Here is a 19555-nt window from a genome sequence, read left to right as displayed (position 1 = left end):
TGCTACTGATCCAACACACACACACTGATATCATGAATAAATCCCAACTGGGGAGGTCCCATTCTCTGAGGATTTTTAGGGGTCCAGGTCTGTGGGCAGGCCTGGGTACAGTACTCGCCATAAAGTTGTAGTAATGACGTATGGTACAAATTCCCACGGCACACCTGACTAGCCTTGAGGCTCACTCGTGTGCCTTGCCACACCTTTTGAGAACCACTGGTCTAAAAAAAACCCTTAATATTCCCTGTGGTGTCTCTGTGTGACCAGTTCATGTTGTAGTGTTTCCATCCATAATGCATCACGTCTGCAGTTGGATGTCTGGCCTCTGATTGGTGGATGGGTCATGATGTATTAAGGCCTCTTTAGGGGGATTTCTACTCCATCTGGTGGCGTCAGCAGTGAGATCATGGCTGAAGTCCTCAGAGAAATGAGTAACTTGTTTTTGTTTAAGTATTTTGTTAAGGTAGATCCTGTCCGTGTATTGACTTGTGGCTGAACTATAGGAGCCCACAGCGGCCCCAAGGCGTCGACCCCGGCGCTCATTAAAAGCTTTCTGACCGTTCAGAGGCGAGCAGAATCACCCCGAGACCTCATTACGAGGCAGGAAATCGCTCCACAGTTAGTTTGATTCACTTAAAAGACAAACAGAACCTTGTTTTTGTGAGATTGAGGGATTTTTCTCTGACTGACGAGACTCCAGAATTTTCACCATCATACTGTCAATTAAAGATCTGTAATGTGCAGACAGATGCACGTCTCTGCTCTACATTCAGAGCTGTGTGTCTTTTTTTTCTGTGAGCGGTCTGGCTTTGTACCATCTCTGAAGTAAGACAGTCTGCTGCCAAACTGCGGCCTTCTCTCTCCTCCGGGTCAGCGCGGCGGGCAGCTCGCCGTCTCACTGCATAATTCAGCAGCCCTGATCCTTCTCCCCGTCTGCCGCCGTCCTCACACTCAACATCTCGTCCTCAAATGCTGCACCCTGATCTTGGATCGAGGATGCTTCTTCTAACTTGTGAACCATCTGTGTGCATTTTTGGTGTTTATTTATGTGTGGAAGCAGAAACCTCATGCTGGTTAGCTAAGCAGCAAGCGGCAGACGGTCCCCGGGCCCAGCGGGTTTCGGTCTGAGGCCGCCTGCTGACATCCACACCGTCACAGCCAGGCTAATTGCCTGTCTGTCCTCCCCAAAGGTTAAAGCTGCGGCATCGGCCTTGGCGGCGGAGTTTAATCCTAAAAAATGTTGTTTTTCCTCCAGCGGCTGCAGCTTTACTCCAACATGTGGACTTGTTTTATATTTTTGGCTCGTGTCAGATTTAGTGGAGGGTATTGATCCCAGCTTGCTGCCTCACACCTAGTCGTGTTAAATTATGCATCAAACGGCTCTCTGTAGCCCCCTAAACATCATTACTGACTTTAAGCTGAAGTATTAAATCGCTGCTGCGGTGATGGAGCTTCTGTGTTCAATGCTGCAGAGAAATAAAGGCTGGAAACACTGCAGAGGAAGACCAGCTCTGTCTGATAGTGGAGGAAGGTTTAACAGGGACATCACAGTACTTTATGTGTGATACCTGACATTTGAAAAAGAATATCAGACTGAAATATTAACTTCAGAGTTACCAGTCTATATCAGCTGATAATATCAGTCTATATCAGCTGATAATATCAGTCTATATCAGCTGATAATATCAGTCTATATCAGCTGATAATATCAGTCTATATCAGCTGATAATATCAGTCTATATCAGCTGTAAATATCAGTCTATATCAGCTGTAATTATCAGTCTATATCAGCTGTAAATATCAGTCTATATCAGCTGATAATATCAGTCTATATAAGCTGATAATATCAGTCTATATCAGCTGATAATATCAGTCTATATCAGCTGTAAATATCAGTCTATATCAGCTGTAATTATCAGTCTATATCAGCTGATAATATCAGTCTATATCAGCTGATAATATCAGTCTTTATCAGCTGTAAATATCAGTCTATATCAGCTGTAAATATCAGTCTATATCAGCTGTAAATATCAGTCTATATCAGCTGATAATATCAGTCTATATCAGCTGATAATATCAGTCTATATCAGCTGATAATATCAGTCTTTATCAGCTGTAAATATCAGTCTATATCAGCTGATAATATCAGTCTATATCAGCTGATAATATCAGTCTTTATCAGCTGTAAATATCAGTCTATATCAGCTGATAATATCAGTCTATATCAGCTGATAATATCAGTCTTTATCAGCTGATAATATCAGTCTATATCAGCTGATAATATCAGTCTATATCAGCTGATAATATCAGTCTTTATCAGCTGATAATATCAGTCTATATCAGCTGATAATATCAGTCTATATCAGCTGATAATATCAGTCTATATCAGCTGATAATATCAGTCTTTATCAGCTGATAATATCAGTCTATATCAGCTGATAATATCAGTCTATATCAGCTGATAATATCAGTCTTTATCAGCTGATAATATCAGTCTATATCAGCTGATAATATCAGTCTATATCAGCTGATAATATCAGTCTTTATCAGCTGATAATATCAGTCTTTATCAGCTGTAAATATCAGTCTATATCAGCTGATAATATCAGTCTATATCAGCTGATAACATCAGCTCCATTAATGAAAGTGTCTGTAGATGCGTTGATAACTAAACCCTCCACATTCTTCAGAGACATGAATGAGTCTGTCTCTCCCTGTTCCTGACTTTCTCCTCTCTCTCTCTCTTTCTTTGTCTCTCTATCTCTCTCTCTTCCTGTCTGTCTCATGAACTGCTGTTGCTCTCTCTCGCCCTGACTTGTCCCGTCTTGTTAATAACAAAGTGGTGACGGTCATGATGTTGGCTCAGGATCAGCGCGGCGTCACTGAGCTCTCAGAGCGTCAGCTGCATATGATAGAACTTGTTTCTTTGCTCTGACGTTGGCGCTGAAGCTTCATCAGATCAGTGATGGTAGTTTAGTCTGAGCATGAATCCTACAGCAGTATGAACTTTACATCCTGATCACGTAATGATCTGAGAATTCCTCTAAAATAAAGGCATCATAATAAACAGCCCACCCTTTTCTTTCATTTGTCTTCTGCACATGTTCAGTGTGCGACATTGACAGTTAATTAGGTCGACTAGGAGCAAACAGGGCCCTTAAATCAGCTGTAGTCTTTTATTTTGGCGGGGTGTATTGTATCTGCATGCATTAAGGAGGTCACTGCGTGGTTTATGAACAGTCTAATGGCAGTGTTGATGTGTGCGTGGAGTTTGCATGTCAGAAAACAGGAAACGACCTTAGAGAGTAACCTTTATCAGTGAGGAAGTTTGGTTTTAGAGGAAGAGCCACGTTTTCACTTTCTCTGAACGTTTCTGAGTCGATGATTTAACAGAAAATCAGGCATTTATTCAGCTGCTGTCAGAGAAACAGCTTTATATTCAGAGGATCTTTCAGCAGAGGTTATGGTTTCAAAGCGTCTTAAACAGTGAAGGATGCTGGGAGGATTTGATGATGGTACCTCTGCAGGGATGATAGGATGTTCCTGTATTTAGCACTCTCATCTGTAGCCACATTTAGCCCCTTTGAACACCATTACTGCCTCTAATTATCTCCATGCTGCTGTTTCGCCCACTGACAGACACTTTGATATTGATTAATATTTGCCTGGTGGGACCGTGATGGTGCTGGAGAGCTGGGCTCTCTCTCCTCGAATGCTACAGCGCTGCAGACGTCTGCTACTGCAGTAAAGACAAACCAATCACCTCCATCAGCGATAAACCCGTTCCTGCTTTAATGCAGGAGTTATTTAGTCTCTGAGATGGAACGAAGGGTGGAAAAGTCAATAATTCATTTATGAAAAAAAAGATGGCAAAAGCAACCAAAAAACTCAGATAACGACAGCAGAGAGCAACAGCTCATCAGATCCTCTCTGAAAAATCAATAATTACAGAGAATCTGAACAAATTCGAGAAAAAAAGGTAAATCTCTGACAGTATAATGTCATAAAGTAAGAACCAGACTTTGAATCTTTAATTTGATTGAGTCATGAATTTCTGAGACTAAAAATAAAAAAATATTCAGGATTTAAAGTTGAACATTAGTTAGAAAACAATCTTGAAATTTCCAAGATTCAAAGGATTAGTCAGAAAAAAAATCTGTTTTTTTTTTCAAATTTAAATAATAAATTTAGAAGAAAAATAACTTGATTTTTTATGTTAAAAAAGTCATACATTTTTGAGAAAAAAAAAACTGAAAATAATCCAAAAATTTTCAAGGATAAACAGTTGTAGATCAGCGAGAAAGACGTTGACATTTTCAAGATAAAAAAAGTAATAAATTAACTGAAAAAAAAAGTTTTAAAAATGTAAATTTACAAGAAAAACAAAAAAAATTAATTTTCCAAATGAAAAAAAAGTTAAAGGAAAAGCATGATATTTTCAAGATTAAAATTCTGAACTTACTAGAAAAAGCATCTTGCCATTTTCAAAGTTCAGTACCTGTAAATTTAGACAAAAATGGTTTGAAATTTTCAAATTCAATAATTTTTATAAGTAGAAATAAAATTTGGAAAATTCTAATTGAAAAAGTCTCAAATATACTCTGTAAAAACCTCTTAATTTTCAAGTTTAAAATGTGTTCATAAACTAGAGAACGATCTAAACTTTTAAACGTTTCAAAGTAGGACATTTTCTAGAAAAAATCTTTAAATTTTTAAGTTTCAAAGGTTTTAAATACTTGAAAAACTGTTAACATGTTTCAGGTTATAATTCTACATTTTCTAGATTGAAAAGTGCCAATTTTCAGATATCAAAATTTGTAAATGCAGATGATAAATCTTTTTATTTTTGAGATGAAAAACTCATAAATTAACAAGAAATTCTTTGAATTATTATGGTTTCAGATTTTAAGTTTTCATGTCTTGAGTTTAATTTTTTAGGTAAATTTTGCAAGAAAAAAATCTAAGAAATCTCAAGTTTTTAATCTCTCTGTTTATAGAAGCTAACAAGAATCAATTCTGATTTAACTTGCATTAATAAATTTCTGAATATGAATTTATAAATACAACGATTTCAAGTGTGCAACTTCTAGACTCAAAGATCTGGGTTTGAGTTCCACCTTAAAGACTCATGGCTGTGACGAGGCTGTTCATGTTCAGGGTCAGTTCCACCTTAAAGACTGATGTTCAGGGTCAGTTCCACCTTAAAGACTCTGAAGTTGACCATTCCCGCCTGCTCAGCTGCTCAGCTCTGATTCAGAGAGCTCTCTCCTCCTGAATGTTCTGCCTTGTGCTTGTAGTTTTCTCATTTATTCACAGGAACGTTCAGGTCACAGAGGTTCTGTTTGTTTTTTGGCATTTTTTTAGTTTTCCTGATGTTGCCAGGACGGCACCCACTCACCGAACTGCTGGTTTAAACTCAGGCAGAAGACAGGAAGTGGATGGTGGAGATGGCAGTAGCACAGTTATTTCAGTGTTTGGGGTCTGGATTACTGGGGGCGGTTTTAGTAAAGTATGGACTGATGCACGCTCTCCTCTACTAGAAGGGAATGATTGTTCATCATCCACAGCTGAAGCAGTGATTTTAGCTCACACAGATATCTACTGCTGCTACAAACAGATAAGAGCGGAGCTGCAGGAATGCTGAGTTCACAGCAGACGACGGCGAGGAGGAAACTAACTTCCCCGCACATGAAAAGCCCGAGCTGTGAGTGGATCTGGGCTCTGGACCAGGGTCACTTTTGAAGCGAGTGAAGCACAAATAGAGACGAGGATTAAGTGGACTTCCAGAAAATGGAGCTGACGTCTGAAAGCAGCACGCCCCCGCCCCGTCTCTCCCCGCCGCTGTGACCCTGGAGCTTCAGCGGCGATAACAGCACTTTAGTCCCGTCCACCAAACACGCAGATACTTCCTGTGCAGAGATGACAAGTGGACTCCTCTCCCTTCTTTGGCCTGTTGCTTCTCTGCACTCTGCAGGGCTCATCACGTCTGCTTATGATGAAGATTTAATGGAAACTCTTCCTCACACAGCTGCAGATTCTGTTTTAGGACAATGCAACTGGAAAATCTCTGCAACTTTTTCTAGAATTTCACAATAAAATCTCAAACAGACTGGTCTAGGAACACTAAATCTCCCTGGCAGAAACTCAGACCTCAGAGCTCTCTGACATCTTTGGTGCCCTCCTCCACTCGTGTCACTCGTGTTGACAGGGACGAAGAACAAGGAGAGACGGAGATTGACGAGGAGTGACTGACAGGAAGATTTTCCCGATTTTCCTCCTCTTTCCTCTCTCCCAGAGTTTGGTGTCTCAGTGGAGATAGAGGAGCTTTAATCACATTCATGCCTACTAGCGTTATCCTCGTTAGAGCTCCAGGAGCTGTCTCTTTAGTCAGCGTTACTCAACCAAAGTGCATTATTATTAGAAATTAGTGGAAATTGACTAAAATGGGGAAAAAGCAGTCAAGAGTGGCAAAAATGGGCAAAAAATAGGAAACAAGTGCTGTTTATTGGAAGAAATGGGTGACAAGTGGTGAAAAATGGGTGAAAAGTGGTGAAAAATTGAAAAAAGAGGTGGTAAAAATGGGCAAAAAAATAGGACACAAGTACTTAATGGCAAAGGGTAGCTTAAATGGGCAAAAAATGGTGAAAAAGGGCAAAAAAATGCACTAAAAATGGGAAACAACAAATGGGCAAAAAGTTGTAAAAATGGGAAACATGTGAAAAATTGGATTAAAGTGGCAACAATTGAAAAAAACAGTTGCAAACGAGTGGTAAAAATGGGCAAAAAAAAGGAAACAAGTGGTATTTAATGGCAAAAGGTAGCTTAAATGGCCAAAAAGTGGCAGAAAAATGTGAAAAAATTTGACAAAAATGGAAAAAAGAGGGAGCAAAAATGGGCGAAAAATGGGAAAAGTGCTATTTAATGGCAAAGGGTATCTTAAATGGGCGAAAAAATGGTGAATAAGTGGCAAAAATGGGATAAAAGTGGCAAAAGAGGTGGCAAAAAATAGGTGAAAAGTGGTGAAGAAGGGCAAAAATGGCAAAATTAAATGGCAAAAATGGGCAAAAAATAGGAAACGTGGTATTTAATGGCAAAAGGTAACTTTAATGGGCAAAAAATGGTGAAAAGGGGCAAAAATGGGCTAAAAGTGGCAAAAATGGGCAAATCATGGGAAACAACAAATGGGCGAATAGTTGTAAAAAGTGGGAAGCATGGGATAAAATGGATAAAAGTGGCAAAAAATTGGGGGAAAAAAAGTTGCAAAGAGAAGTGGTAAAAATGAGCAAAAAACGGGAAACAAGTGGTATTTAATGTCAAAAGGTAGCTTAAATGGGTGAAAAGTGACAAAAAATTGTGAATAATGGCAAATAATGGTTTTCTGGGGGAATAATCTTAAAGATTTAGACATAAAAGAGTAAATAGTCACATAAGAGCCACAGGTTGGGTAACACTGCTGTAGGATCATTCCTGCTTTATTTTAGTGACTTTCTGAAACTCTGTCTTCCTGACACAGAGGTCGTCTGTGTCCTCTCTCTGAAGTCCTGAACAGAGCGTGTCGTTGTGCCGTGTGCCGTCGTGCCGCTGCGTGCTCCTGTTGTCATGTCATCGTGCCGTTGTGTTTGGGTGGGGAATGTTGTGAGTGGGACTGGCTCTCCGCTGAAGTCCCAGTCCTGTACTCTACAGTAACAAACAGCAGCATTGTGAGCTCAGTGATCTCACTTCTCTCTGCCTCTCTCAGCCTCCAGTTTCCTCTATGTGAGTCCGTCTGTGCGGAGTTGGCGTGACGGCGATGGGATGAGGGTTTCAGGTCGGGTTTTAGGTAGCTGGATGTTGGTAGAGGTGTGACCGATGCGGACTAAGGCTCGGGCTGGCTCGGAGGATCTGCTGGACGGCTTTAAACCAGGTAAACGATGAAGAGATTCAATCCTGTTTTAGAGCTTTTACTCTGTGCTCATTTATTCCTCATATTTGTGTCTTTTTTGGTTTATCGTTATAAATCTTCATGACCGTTTGGTCTGTGTTTCTGGTGTTAGTGTCTTAGCCATGTATCTGTTGTAATTATTTTGGGCTCTAACTTTAAAATTCTTAAAGTTTTGGCTCCAATAGCGTCCTTTTTAACTGCTTATTTTTGTCACAGTTATCCTGGAAACTGCAGCTTTATCTCTAGCTGCAATGCTCCATATTTGCATCCACAAAACTGGAACATTTCTGTGAAAAGTTGTTGCTGGTTTGGTTCCTGGTCTGAAAGTTTATGCTGCACTCTAGACAGCTTGATACCTGACTTTAGGCCCAGACCTCAGACCTCAGTAACGGGGGGGTTGACAGCAGCAATGCTACCCCAGTTAAAGGCTTGTTCCAGTAAGCTCAGAACTCCTTCTCCCAGGCCTCATGGATACATAATCCCTCCATCGAGTTCTGGGTCTGCCTCGGGGTCTCCTCCCAGTTGGACGTACCTGGAAGACCTCCCAGGACCTGGAAGATTAAAGGCTTGTTGCAGATAAATGCCAAATTCCCCTTAAGTGTGTTGTTTCTCACATATTCCTGCAACACCTGATGGAGCGTGTTTGGGAACCTTTCAGAATAAAAACCCAGAAGGTGATTGGTCTGTCAAATTTATTGCAGGCCAATCGGAGCAGCAGCACATATGATGTCACACTGCAGAGAGGAGTAAACTGCAGAACATGAGCTACTCATAACATCCTTTTTCAGGATTTTTAAACCTATTATGGAGTCTATAAAACCTTTGATTCATACAGAAAAACCCTCGAAAAAGGAGCAAAAAGAAAGCATGTACCTGATGTTTATTCAAGGAGTGAAGGACTACAGATCCCACAATCCTCTGTGATTCTGAGCGTAAACTGAACCAAATATTTCTGCATCCATGCTGATCTCTTCAGTGGCCGCCATTGTTTACAGGATTGCTCAACTAACCCACACCTGTAAGTCCCGCCTCTTTCTCCTCAAACAGTGCTGATTGGTCCGATCATTCCCTGATCAGAAACACGCCTATTAGTTTGAAGCTTTGAGAGATGGATCTCCCTGACGACAGACATGAATCTGGACAATCAGCCGGCTTTGCAAGGTCACTGATGGTTGGGAGTGGAGGGCAAATCAGGCCAGAAATCTTCTTGTGTGTTTCCAGCCTTAGCATTATTTTAAAAAGAAGGTAAGAAGGCTCAGCTAAGTAGCTTTGCCACAGATGAGAAGTTCCAGTAGTGATATATCCTAGTTTTCTAAATGCAGATTGATCTTCTTCCAGAAAGTGTGGCACAAATCTGGGTGTTTCTACAGGTTTATCTACAAGTTTGATTTTGAACATCATCTGACTTTGTAAAGCGTCACCAGTCAGAGCATCAGTGGATGTTTGTTTTCTGTTTAGCCTGACTTTTAGATCCAGGCTAACAGGATCGATGTTGTTATTTACCATGAAGAAGTGTTGATCTTCACACTAGCGCTGAATAAAGTCACCGATGGAGCAGACGAGAGCAGAGAAGGATTATTTATTAACACTCTACGTCTAAATATGAAGCTCTAACACTGAATGCTGATCTAAGTGTGCAGATATCCATGCACTGAGATTGTTTTTGTCTCGTATGGATGGGTGTGTGTGGTGTGCTTGTGTGGGGGTGTGTGTGTCTGTGTGTGTATGAACTTATGACATAATGACCAAAGGTGCGACTGTTTTTCACTCGTTCTGTTTCATGTGGCTGTAGTGCAGAAGTTCAAATTTAATATTCAATTTCAAATTCAACGTCAGTTATAAATGTACACACACACACGCGCACACACACACACATGCACCCCCCCTCCCATCTTAGGGGTGAGAGAGGGGGTCAAATGGGACAGTCCTATCTAGTAGAAACAGCATGTTTTTTCTCCATATGCCAAATATGGTCAAAATGATGCCGTTGGGTGGAGAGTACTAAAAATGATCAATTTCAAGGTCAAAGGTCAGACTGACACCCAGATATAATAAAATGCATGTATTATGCTTTCATGTAAGGGAGATCAAAAATAACAGTTTGAATGGGTTTCAATGGCGTGTTTTACACACTAAAGGTCCTGAGTGTGAGTGTTTGTCACTGCACAAAAATTAATAATGCATGAAAATCAACATCCCTGCTAATTATTGACCTATCCCAGTCTCCAATAATCCAAAACAAAAAAATCTGTTTTGCATGTAGTATATTGAAAATAATTCACATTTTCGTTTTTTTTCACCTGAAAACATGGTGGCATCATGACAAAAACCTGGCATTCAAAGGGTTAAAATCTTTAAAATTCAAGAATCTTTGATATCAATATTTAGGCTAGATGTAGCTGAAAAAATGAGCTCCATGAAAGCAGAATAAAATGTAAATGTATATTTTTTATGGCTACAGAATGAGGAGCGTGTTTTATGTGCTAAAGGTCCCAAGTGTAACAGTAACTGAACGGTCCCAGAGGGTTAATTAATTAATTTTTACAGACCATGATTAACCCTCATTCACCCAAGCTCCCAGTTACTGGGAGTGTTGAATGAAGGACTCTGTCTAGTAAAAAAGACATAAATAGGGCGTTTTTACCTAACAGGAAGCCACTGTTTTGGTTTCATGGATGAATTCCACAAAATGTGGGAGAAAAGCTGTTAAAAGTGGCTTTTTTGTTGATGCCTCAAGCAGTCCTAGAATGCTTTGCAAGTAGCACCTAGTGTTAACCAGGCAGGTGATTTTTAACAGCTTTTCTCCCTCATTATGAGAAATTCACCCATGAAACCAAAACAATGACTTAGTAAATTTAGTTTTTAGTGAACAGAGTCCTCAACTCAAACTAGAATGAAACAGCAGAGCAGGATGGAGCTCAACAGTCTGTCTCTAATCGTCGTCTTTTATTATTCTAAATTTAGAGCGCCATGCTCCCGGTAACATGCAGAGACATCCAGAGTATGACCGGGGTTGTGCCAGTCCTCCTTCCCACCTGATGATGCCCTCAGGTGGCTTCCTTCCACATCTATGCCCCCCTTCAGCCTCAGATTATTGCCCAAACATGCCTCAGGTTTGCGCAGTACTGTAAATGAGACATTTCTGCAACAATGCCTGTTTTCTTGTGCTATTTTTAGCTCAAACTTTGCTTGCTTTGCCCCCAAGAAGAAGACAGAAACTGATCATGGAAGTGCGTTAAGTATTGTTGTCCCTCGACGTACCAGTCTGATGGCTGCAGCCATTTTCTCTGCAGTTATTTTTAATAAATCTGAGTTTTAACCGTTCATATGCAGGGTTACAGCAGCGCAGAGCTGCAGCAGAGCTCAGGTGATGTGTAATGTAATGATCTTTCTGTAAACCACATTCAGGAAGCAGACCGTTGGGTTGTTTGTGCCGTTGTGTTGAGGCCTTAAACCCTGACGCGTGGAGACGATGATTGTTTAGGAGCTCAGTAATGACACATAATAGAGCCATGTGAAGTGTCTGCAGCTGCCTCATCACTTCTTCTTCTTTGGTGTGGAGTGGCTGACAACAGTTTGTGTTGGAGTGCTTTGTCAGCGTGTCAACACTATTATCAGCTGCAGCCTATTAGGAGCTCATTAAATATTGTTTCATTGATTATTTGTCCGTGTTAAAATGAACACATGGTGGATAAATGTGGAGATCTGTCTGCAGAAAGAGCCCAGCTGAACCTCTCTGCACTGTCATTAGTTCTTCTTTTCCTGTTTCCTGGTGAAAGCATGAGTTAGAGACGAGGAGATGAAAACGGCGAGCAGAGCTTTAAGAGACGAGTCGTCAACAGAAAGAACAAAGAGGATCATTAGAGCAGAGACGAGGCTGTGGTTATGCTGCTAGACGTTTACTCCGAGGATAATGAGGAACTAAAACACTCTCAGTCAGGCAGGATGGGTTTATTATTAGCTTTAAATAGAAATATACATCTTCCATTTAAATAATCCTACACCATGTGGGCCCTCCACCGTTCTGATTATTGATGATATCAGTGTTTGATCGTTAGCGTTGGTGCGAGCGTCCTGCTAACTGGGACTTCATTATTCAGCTGTTACCCATTTCTCCTCCTTTTATACCATTTCTGATCCTTTTACTTTTTCCCTTTTTACCCATTTTTGCCACTTCATCTGGTTTATGCCTCTGTTATTCATTTTTTGCCAGTTTAACCTGCATGACACAAACTTTTTCTACTTTCTCTTTCCTCTTTCCACCCATTTCTGCTACTTTTTAAACCCTATTTCACCACTTTTTCTAACTTTCTTTTTTTGCATTTTGGCACATTTAACCCATAAATGTTGCTATAAACATCCAATTTAATTTCCTTGTTCACCTTTTTTGCCAATCCTAACCAATTTTTACCACTTTTTTGTCCTCTGTTATCCAATTATTTTTTGCCTTTTATAAATCATTTCTGCCACTTAAATGTCCCTTCAGTACCTTTTCTGCCTGTTTCAACCACTTTTAATCAATTTTTGTAACTTTCAACCTATTTTGCCTCTGCTATCCAATGTTTTTTCCACTTTGAACACATTTTTGCTACTTTTCAAACCCTATTTCACCACCTTTTCTCACATTTTTAGCCTTTTTTTAATCTCATTAACTATATACTCTGCCCATTTGTTGCCTACTTTTAGCCCATTATGTCACTATTAATATCCAATTTTATCTCCTTGTCCACCTGTTTTTGCCAATCTTAACCCAGTTTTACCAATTCCATCTATTTTTAGCTATAAACCTTTTTAGCCACCATGCCTTTTTCACCTCTTTTTTAAATTTTTGCCTCTTTTAACCCATAATTTCAACTGTTAATATCCACTTTTAACACCTTTTCCTCCTGTTTTTGCCATTTCTGACCTATTTTTGCTGCTTCACTTATTGTTTTTGCCTCTTTTATCCATTCGTTCCCACTTTTCACATATTTTTGCTAATTGTGATGTCCAATTTTACCACCTTTTCCAACCATTCTTGGCACTTTTAACCTATTCCATTAGTTATAGCCTAAAATCACAGGGTCCTTCTGTCTTCACGTCTTTGTGACTAAACCTGTAGTTTTCATTCGCTCCTGCTCCACATATCCTGATGTGGGCCTTCACAATAAAACAATACAGACTTTTATTGTGAAGGGTTTGTTGGAAGTATCGCGTTGATCATTGATTTAAACGAGCTTTAGCAGCGGTTATGACCACCGTGTTTACAGTCAGCAGCTCCGTCACTCTTAATTGCTTCATTGTTAAACGCCACAGCCTTTCTTTGAATCATCGTGGATTAAATGAGAGAGTCGGGGGTTAAAACATCTTTAAACCGTTTAAGCCTTTGTGATACGAGTCACTGCAGCTTGCATTAAAACTCAGAGAGGGGAGACGCCTCCTTTTACCTCAGTACTGGGCTTCACATTAATCATACAGACACAAACGTGGCGTTTTGGTGTTTACGTGACTGCTCTTTAGATTCTTTAGATTCAGAGAGAAATGTACGATGATTAAATGATGATTGGACTCAGGCTGAGCTGCTGTCAGTCACATATCCCTCCTGTCTCCGCTACAACACAATGCATGCTAGTGCAGTAAGCATGCAGACATGGTAGAGATGAGTGGAGGTTCATGGCGAGTTTCAGAATGAGGAAGAATGATTTTTGATCATGCATGTGAAACGTGAAAATCTCAGTTGTGTTTTAAAGCTGTTGGACTGAAGTTAAACTCTACCTGAGGACACAGGAGGAAGTTAAACTTCCTGAATCCTTGCTGCTTCCTCATAGTTTCACTTCATGCGAGCCCTGTTGACAGTAAAACCCCCACATGACCTGAACGCAGCATGAAGAGCAGGACTGAAGGGCAGAGGCGAGGGGGGGTGGTGGCGTGGAAGGTCGAGGAGGCCGGGTGGGTGGCGTTTGGGGACATTTTCATCACAGCGGGACGGGGGCAGAAAGCTGGAGCGACATCGGCCTCACTGCTGGGGACTGACTGACGGCTCAGGGAGGGGTCGGGGTTAAAGGTCGGCTCAGCGGGGGGTCTGTGACCTTGTGATGATAAGTAGGGAGATGATCTTTTAGAGGAATAACAGTCACAGAGCTGCTGTGATTCTGTTGGATATATCTCTGTGACGCCTGGTTTATGTTTGCCTCTGCGTCAGCAGCAGCTCAGCCTGGAAGCGTCGTGTTCTCTGTCCCTCCGTCTGTCTGTCCTTCCTCTGCAGGCATGTTTACCCATCTGTGGATGCATCCTACCCACTCATGTGAATATCAACAACGCCAGAGGGATTCTATTTAAACTTTGCAAATGTCAAGTCTGACTCCAGGATGACCTGATCAGATTTTAGAGGGCAAGGTCAAGGTCGTTGGGCCTCATGGTTAGCCTTTATTATAGCATTAAATCACACCCCAGCCCTTCTCCTTCACTTAATCTTTTCAATAACCCTCTCTCTGAGTTGCTTGGGGTGTTCCTTTGTCTTCATGGTGTAATGGTAGCCAGGAATACTGATTAACCAGTGACTAAACCTTCCAAACACAGGTGGTTTTATACTTCAATCACTGAGACGCATTCTTTTCAATAATTATGATCTTAATTATTCTCTAATTCAAGGGTTCTCAACCTTTTTAGCCCGGGACCCCCAAAATAAAGGTGTCAGAGACCGGAGACCCCTGAAGGTGGTTGAACACAGCCATGAACATTCTAGAGTAGTCATGTGGAGACAACATTTATGGGAAAAGTGATTAAAATGGGTCAAAATTGGCAAAAAAAAATTGTGGGTAAAGTGATAGAAATGTTTTTAAATTGGCAAAATTGATGGAAAAAGGTGATTAAAAAATGGGTCAAAATTGGCTACATTTATGGGAAAAGTGTTAAAAATGTGTTTACATTGGCAAAATGGGTGGGGAAAAGTGATAAAAATGTGTTTAAAATTTAAAATTTAAATAAAATTTAAAATTGGTGGGAAAAGTAATGACAACAGGTTGAAATCTGGCAAAACTGGTGTAAAGTATTTAAATATTCCAAGTTACTTCCGCCAAGGCGGTTATGTGATTGGCAGGATTTGTTTGTTAGTTTGTTTGTTTGTTAGCAGCATAACCCAAAAAGTTATGGATGGAGTTTGATGAAATTTTCAGGAAATGTCAGAAATGGCATAAGGAAGAACTGATTCGATTTTGGACCAGCAGTGGATCCAGTCTGGATCCAGGAATTTTTTAAAGGATTAGGAAGATAGGGCTAATGGCGGAGGTCTGCGCTCTCTGGGTGCTTTTCTAGTTTCTTTAAGGCATCTGGAGACCCCCTCTCAGTGTCTTGTGACCCCAAATGCAGCCCCGACCCCAACGTTGAGAAGCGCTGGTCTTATTTACTGTAAAGTTCCCATTCATGCAGTCTTGTAATTCATGTTCCCACCAGTAAATAACCTCCTCTGGTCCCTGCTTCTCTGGGGTGGCGTTGTTCTGATGTTTAACTTATTTAATAGCCAATAAAATCAAACAAACTGAGAACACCAGGACTCTTCTCCAGTTGGATTTAAACCCGGTGAACCCTCCAATGAGAGCTCCTCAGCCACAAATAAAAACATACACACGCTCACCATCGCCGTCACGGATGCCAGTGTGATCCTCGGAGCATGAAAAGGGCTCTAATTGCATTTCGCCTAAGTCAGGCCACAGTGGAATACTAATATGTCTGAATTAAGGCTAAGCTCCAGTCCAAAGAAAAGCCTGAATCCCATTTCCTCCCCGATTCCTCCCGGCTCGCTATGGGAACCGCGGGGCCCCCCGGGGAGGAATTCCCGGCAGAAAGGCCCTTTACTGTATTTGTTTGTTTGCTGCAGACAGTTCGCCTTGTTGTGCCGCGTCCTCTCCTGCTGTGCGAGCTCTCAGCAGCCCACAGCGACATGCCTTTCACTGACACTCACCATCCTGTCATAAAAATGCCAGCCGGCTCAATAAGGAGCGCGTTTGTTCAGAGCAATTTGGAATTCCTGTCAAGCCGTTCCTCCCGTTGAACCCCCCAGAGACACCGAGAGGAAGTTAGAGCATGACTGGAGTCAAATAGTTTCTGTAAAGGGCGGAAAAACTGTCAGAAAGAAGAGAAAAGTTGGTGTAACACAGCTGCTGGGAGTCAAATCATGTTTGCTTTTAAAGGCCAAAGACAGAAACATGACATTAACAAAGTTTGGAGGTAAAAAAGAAAGTTTTAAAGGAGCATTAGAGCGGGGGGTCCGAAGAGCCCAACAGGATGGGATATTAAACCGGACTAAGTCTTTAATTTAATCTACATGGATGGTTAGAAAGGACAAAATAATCAGACCAGACTGTTAAAAGTTTGAAAGAGGATTTTTAATCACTTTATCCAAAAATCAGGATTACTCTGATCCTAGCAGAGGGCAGGATTATCTCTGATCATCTGAGAAAAAATAAGAAAATTAAAAATACATCAGTTTAAACATCCTAATTAGATCATAATTAAAACCAGGCAGAGGAAGTAAATACTTTAAAGCCTTTATTAATCAATTATTAATCAATTGTTAATCTATAAATCTACTTTGGCCTCACTGAGCACCGGGTAATCCCTCTTTATCTTTAAAACATATTTTTCTCTGTAATGCTGGACAGTATTGAAGTACAAGCTTCTGCTCATAGCACTGGTAATCTGGATTTATTAATCCTGGAGTCTGATCTTGGATGACTTATGTCTGAGGTGAGATGGTTTTCCTTTCATTTGTTGGTTTATTCATTGGTTGGTTGGTTTGTTAGTTCCTTTGTTTGTTTGTTTGGGTAGTTGGTTGGTTGATATGTTGGACTGATCATATTTGGTTGGTTGTTTGGTTGGTTGCTTGTTTGGTTGTTTGGTTGGTTGGCATGTTGTAATGATCATATTTGGTTGGTTGGTTGGTTGTTTGGTTGGTTGGCATGTTGGAATGATCTTGTTTGGTTGGTTGGTATGTTTTACTGTTCATTCTTGGTTTTTTGGGTAATGTGTGGTTGGTTGTTTGGTTAGTTGGTTGTTTGGTTAGTTGGTTGGTTGGTTGGTATGTTGGACTGATCATATTTGGTTGGTTGGTTGGTTAGTTGGTTGGTTGGTTGGTTGGTTGGTTGGTTGGTTGGTTGGCATGTTGGAATGATTGTTTTTGGTTGACTGGTTGGTGCTTTTTCTTGCTTCCATGCAGTCAGTAACTAGACTCTGAGATTTGATGTTTTTGGCCGGTCTGTCCATCTCCATGTTTATAAATCTGTGTCATTCTTGTGAGATCAATATTTCAGAGATGCCTGAGGGATTTTCCTCAGACTTTGCATGGATGTAAATATTTCCAGGATCTTAAGTTGGTATTTTGATAGAACCAGAGGTAGAGGAAGACGTGCACCAGACAGCGGTGTGATCAGAATCCAGTCCTGTTTCCAGTCTAAGAACTGTGGTCTCTGTGGGCGTCTGTTCTACTACCAGAGCTAAACCAGGGCCTGAACAAATGTCCCTGTGACTCAGAGATGAACTGAATGTATTTAGAAGGTCAAAGATGATAAACCAGCCCAGCCTTTCCTCCTGATCCACCGCTGCCCTCTCCCTGCTGTACCTGCAGCCGTGTCCCTCGCTCAGGCATAAATCCAGCTGGAGGTTGATCCGGGTAGATTATAAACACACCAGGATCCATCTTGGCTCTGTTCCCTGTCAGAGCTTAGGTGCATTTCATTATCCTACCCCATTACTACGTGTCAGACATTATCTCCAACATAAACACAACATGACCCGTCCTAACGGGAGCGTGTGCAACACCAATGTCTGATGTTTGGAGCTGAAACAGGAACTGGATCAATGTGTGGGCTTATACTGATCATTTTAGAGGACAGCACCGCTGTCTGTCTAAGATTTAAAGTCCTGAAACAGATGGAGCAGTGAGGGATGACTGTGATTTATCTGGAGCTCCAACATTGAACAGTTTCTACGCTCAGGGCTGTTCAAGATCAGCAAACAGAAAACGGTTTCATGACGTCTATCGCTGTAAAGAAGCTCCTCCAACAGCCTGTTTTATTCAGAGACACAGACGCTCTTTACTCTTCAAGGCTGAGGTCAGGACGGCTGTCTGAGAGTCTGTTAAGAGGACTGTCTATTGTCCATGTCAGCCCTCAGCCCCAGTGCATTATGGGAGAGCTAGAGAAACACAAAGCAGCTCTGTGATGGCAGAAGGATCTGATCGAAGTAAGAACTTTTTCCCTGGATGAGCCAGCAGAGTCCAGCCTGGACCCGCCCTCTTAAGATAAAGATTGATTGATCTGATGATCAGTGATGACGCTGATGTGGTCAAATCTTTAAAATCCTGAGAACATGCCTGTCATTACCACTTTTTTCTTACAGCCCATAGATGTTATTATTTGGTAGTAACTTCCTGACCTGGTCCTCCTCTTCTTTGTCTCCCTGCAGCGTCTGATACCGAGCAGGATGCGGCGGTGAAACTGGACCAGGAGCGAGCTGAGATAGTCGCCAAATATGACAAGGTAATTGTTCTCCCTCCACTCTGGTAGCGCTTCAGACTTTACACAAAGAGTTTTTCTTCTGGTGATCCAATGCCAAAACCTCACTGGAGCTTCACAGCTTCATTCCAGTGCGGTAAAAACCGTCTATAAATCACCAACTTATCACCTGTGAAACACTATAATGACGGCAAGCAGAATCTTCCCCCGCTGTTTGAGACATTTTGCAGTGCTGTGCAGAAAAACACCAGCTGTATTTCCCCTGTAACATTCACAGCCAAAGATGATTAAAGCCAATAAAGATAAACCTGGGAGTCAGGCATTTAAAGCCAGTTTATGGTTTTACATCTCTGCTGCAGGCATGTGTACTGAACTTTAAATGTGTCAGAGAGGCCAAACATCCCTCCTACAGGAGAACTGTGCATTAAATTCAACAGCTGAGTTTGTGTGATGTCACGAGCATGGAGATATTTCATTGGTTTGTTGAATTCTTTCCCTCATATGATGTTTTTTCCACTAAAAAAGCCAAAACAAGTGCTTATGCAAGGATAAATACTATTTAACCCTTCGAGCTCACGCGGCACGGATCCATGCCACAGGCACATCCCTTTATAAATCACTTGGTAACATTTGAACTGCAGGTGGTAGACCGTTGTTTTTCTATCTGAAAGCTCTCTGTTGTGCCGGTCTTATTATGTCCGCCATGCACCCGTATCTCTTAGAGAACATTTTCTAGAGAGTCCTGAACTTGGCTAACTCTCGGGGTCTCTGAGGACGGTGTTGTCGTAAATAACAAGAAGTGACAAGTTTATAAAAACCTTAAAACTTTTGAACCATTAGTCATAGACCCTCACTCTTTTTTCCTCTCAAAGCTGACTTTCTTGTTGTTTGTTTGCTACCCCTGATGTCTCCGTAGCCCTAAAGGACATCGTTCTAGCAAGCTTCAAATTCTGATTTGTTTTTTTTGTTTGTTTGTTTGTTTGTTTTTTGTCTTTAAAGTCCAATAAGTTTTTAAAAATTCAAGTGACATTACTGTAGTAGAAATACTCTTAAAGCCCAGGTTGTCCTGAAAACAAAGATGTATGGAGCTTGACTGTGCACCACAGGGTTGATGGTTTATAAGCTTTTTAAGACAAAAAAGTCC

The 19555-nt window shown here is 41.1% G+C and overlaps 1 protein-coding gene across 3 annotated transcripts in view; it reads left to right on the top strand.

Annotated features, from left to right (window-relative positions):
* usp6nl (USP6 N-terminal like) overlaps nucleotides 1–19555 on the top strand; it is a 119195-nt gene that overhangs the window by 63581 nt on the left and 36059 nt on the right. For 2 of the 3 annotated variants that reach the window (XM_041780543.1, XM_041780542.1), the window contains one exon: nucleotides 18362–18435. In XM_041780543.1, coding sequence (XP_041636477.1) covers nucleotides 18362–18435 — 74 coding nt within the window. Of the gene's footprint in view, nucleotides 1–7382; nucleotides 7904–18361; nucleotides 18436–19555 lie in introns of those variants that run through there. The other variant, XM_041780541.1, reaches the window with a different exon arrangement.

The sequence above is a fragment of the Cheilinus undulatus genome, linkage group 23, assembly GCF_018320785.1.
Source record: "Cheilinus undulatus linkage group 23, ASM1832078v1, whole genome shotgun sequence".
NCBI lineage: Eukaryota > Metazoa > Chordata > Actinopteri > Labriformes > Labridae > Cheilinus > Cheilinus undulatus.
This window is presented reverse-complemented; position numbering and strand designations above follow the sequence as displayed.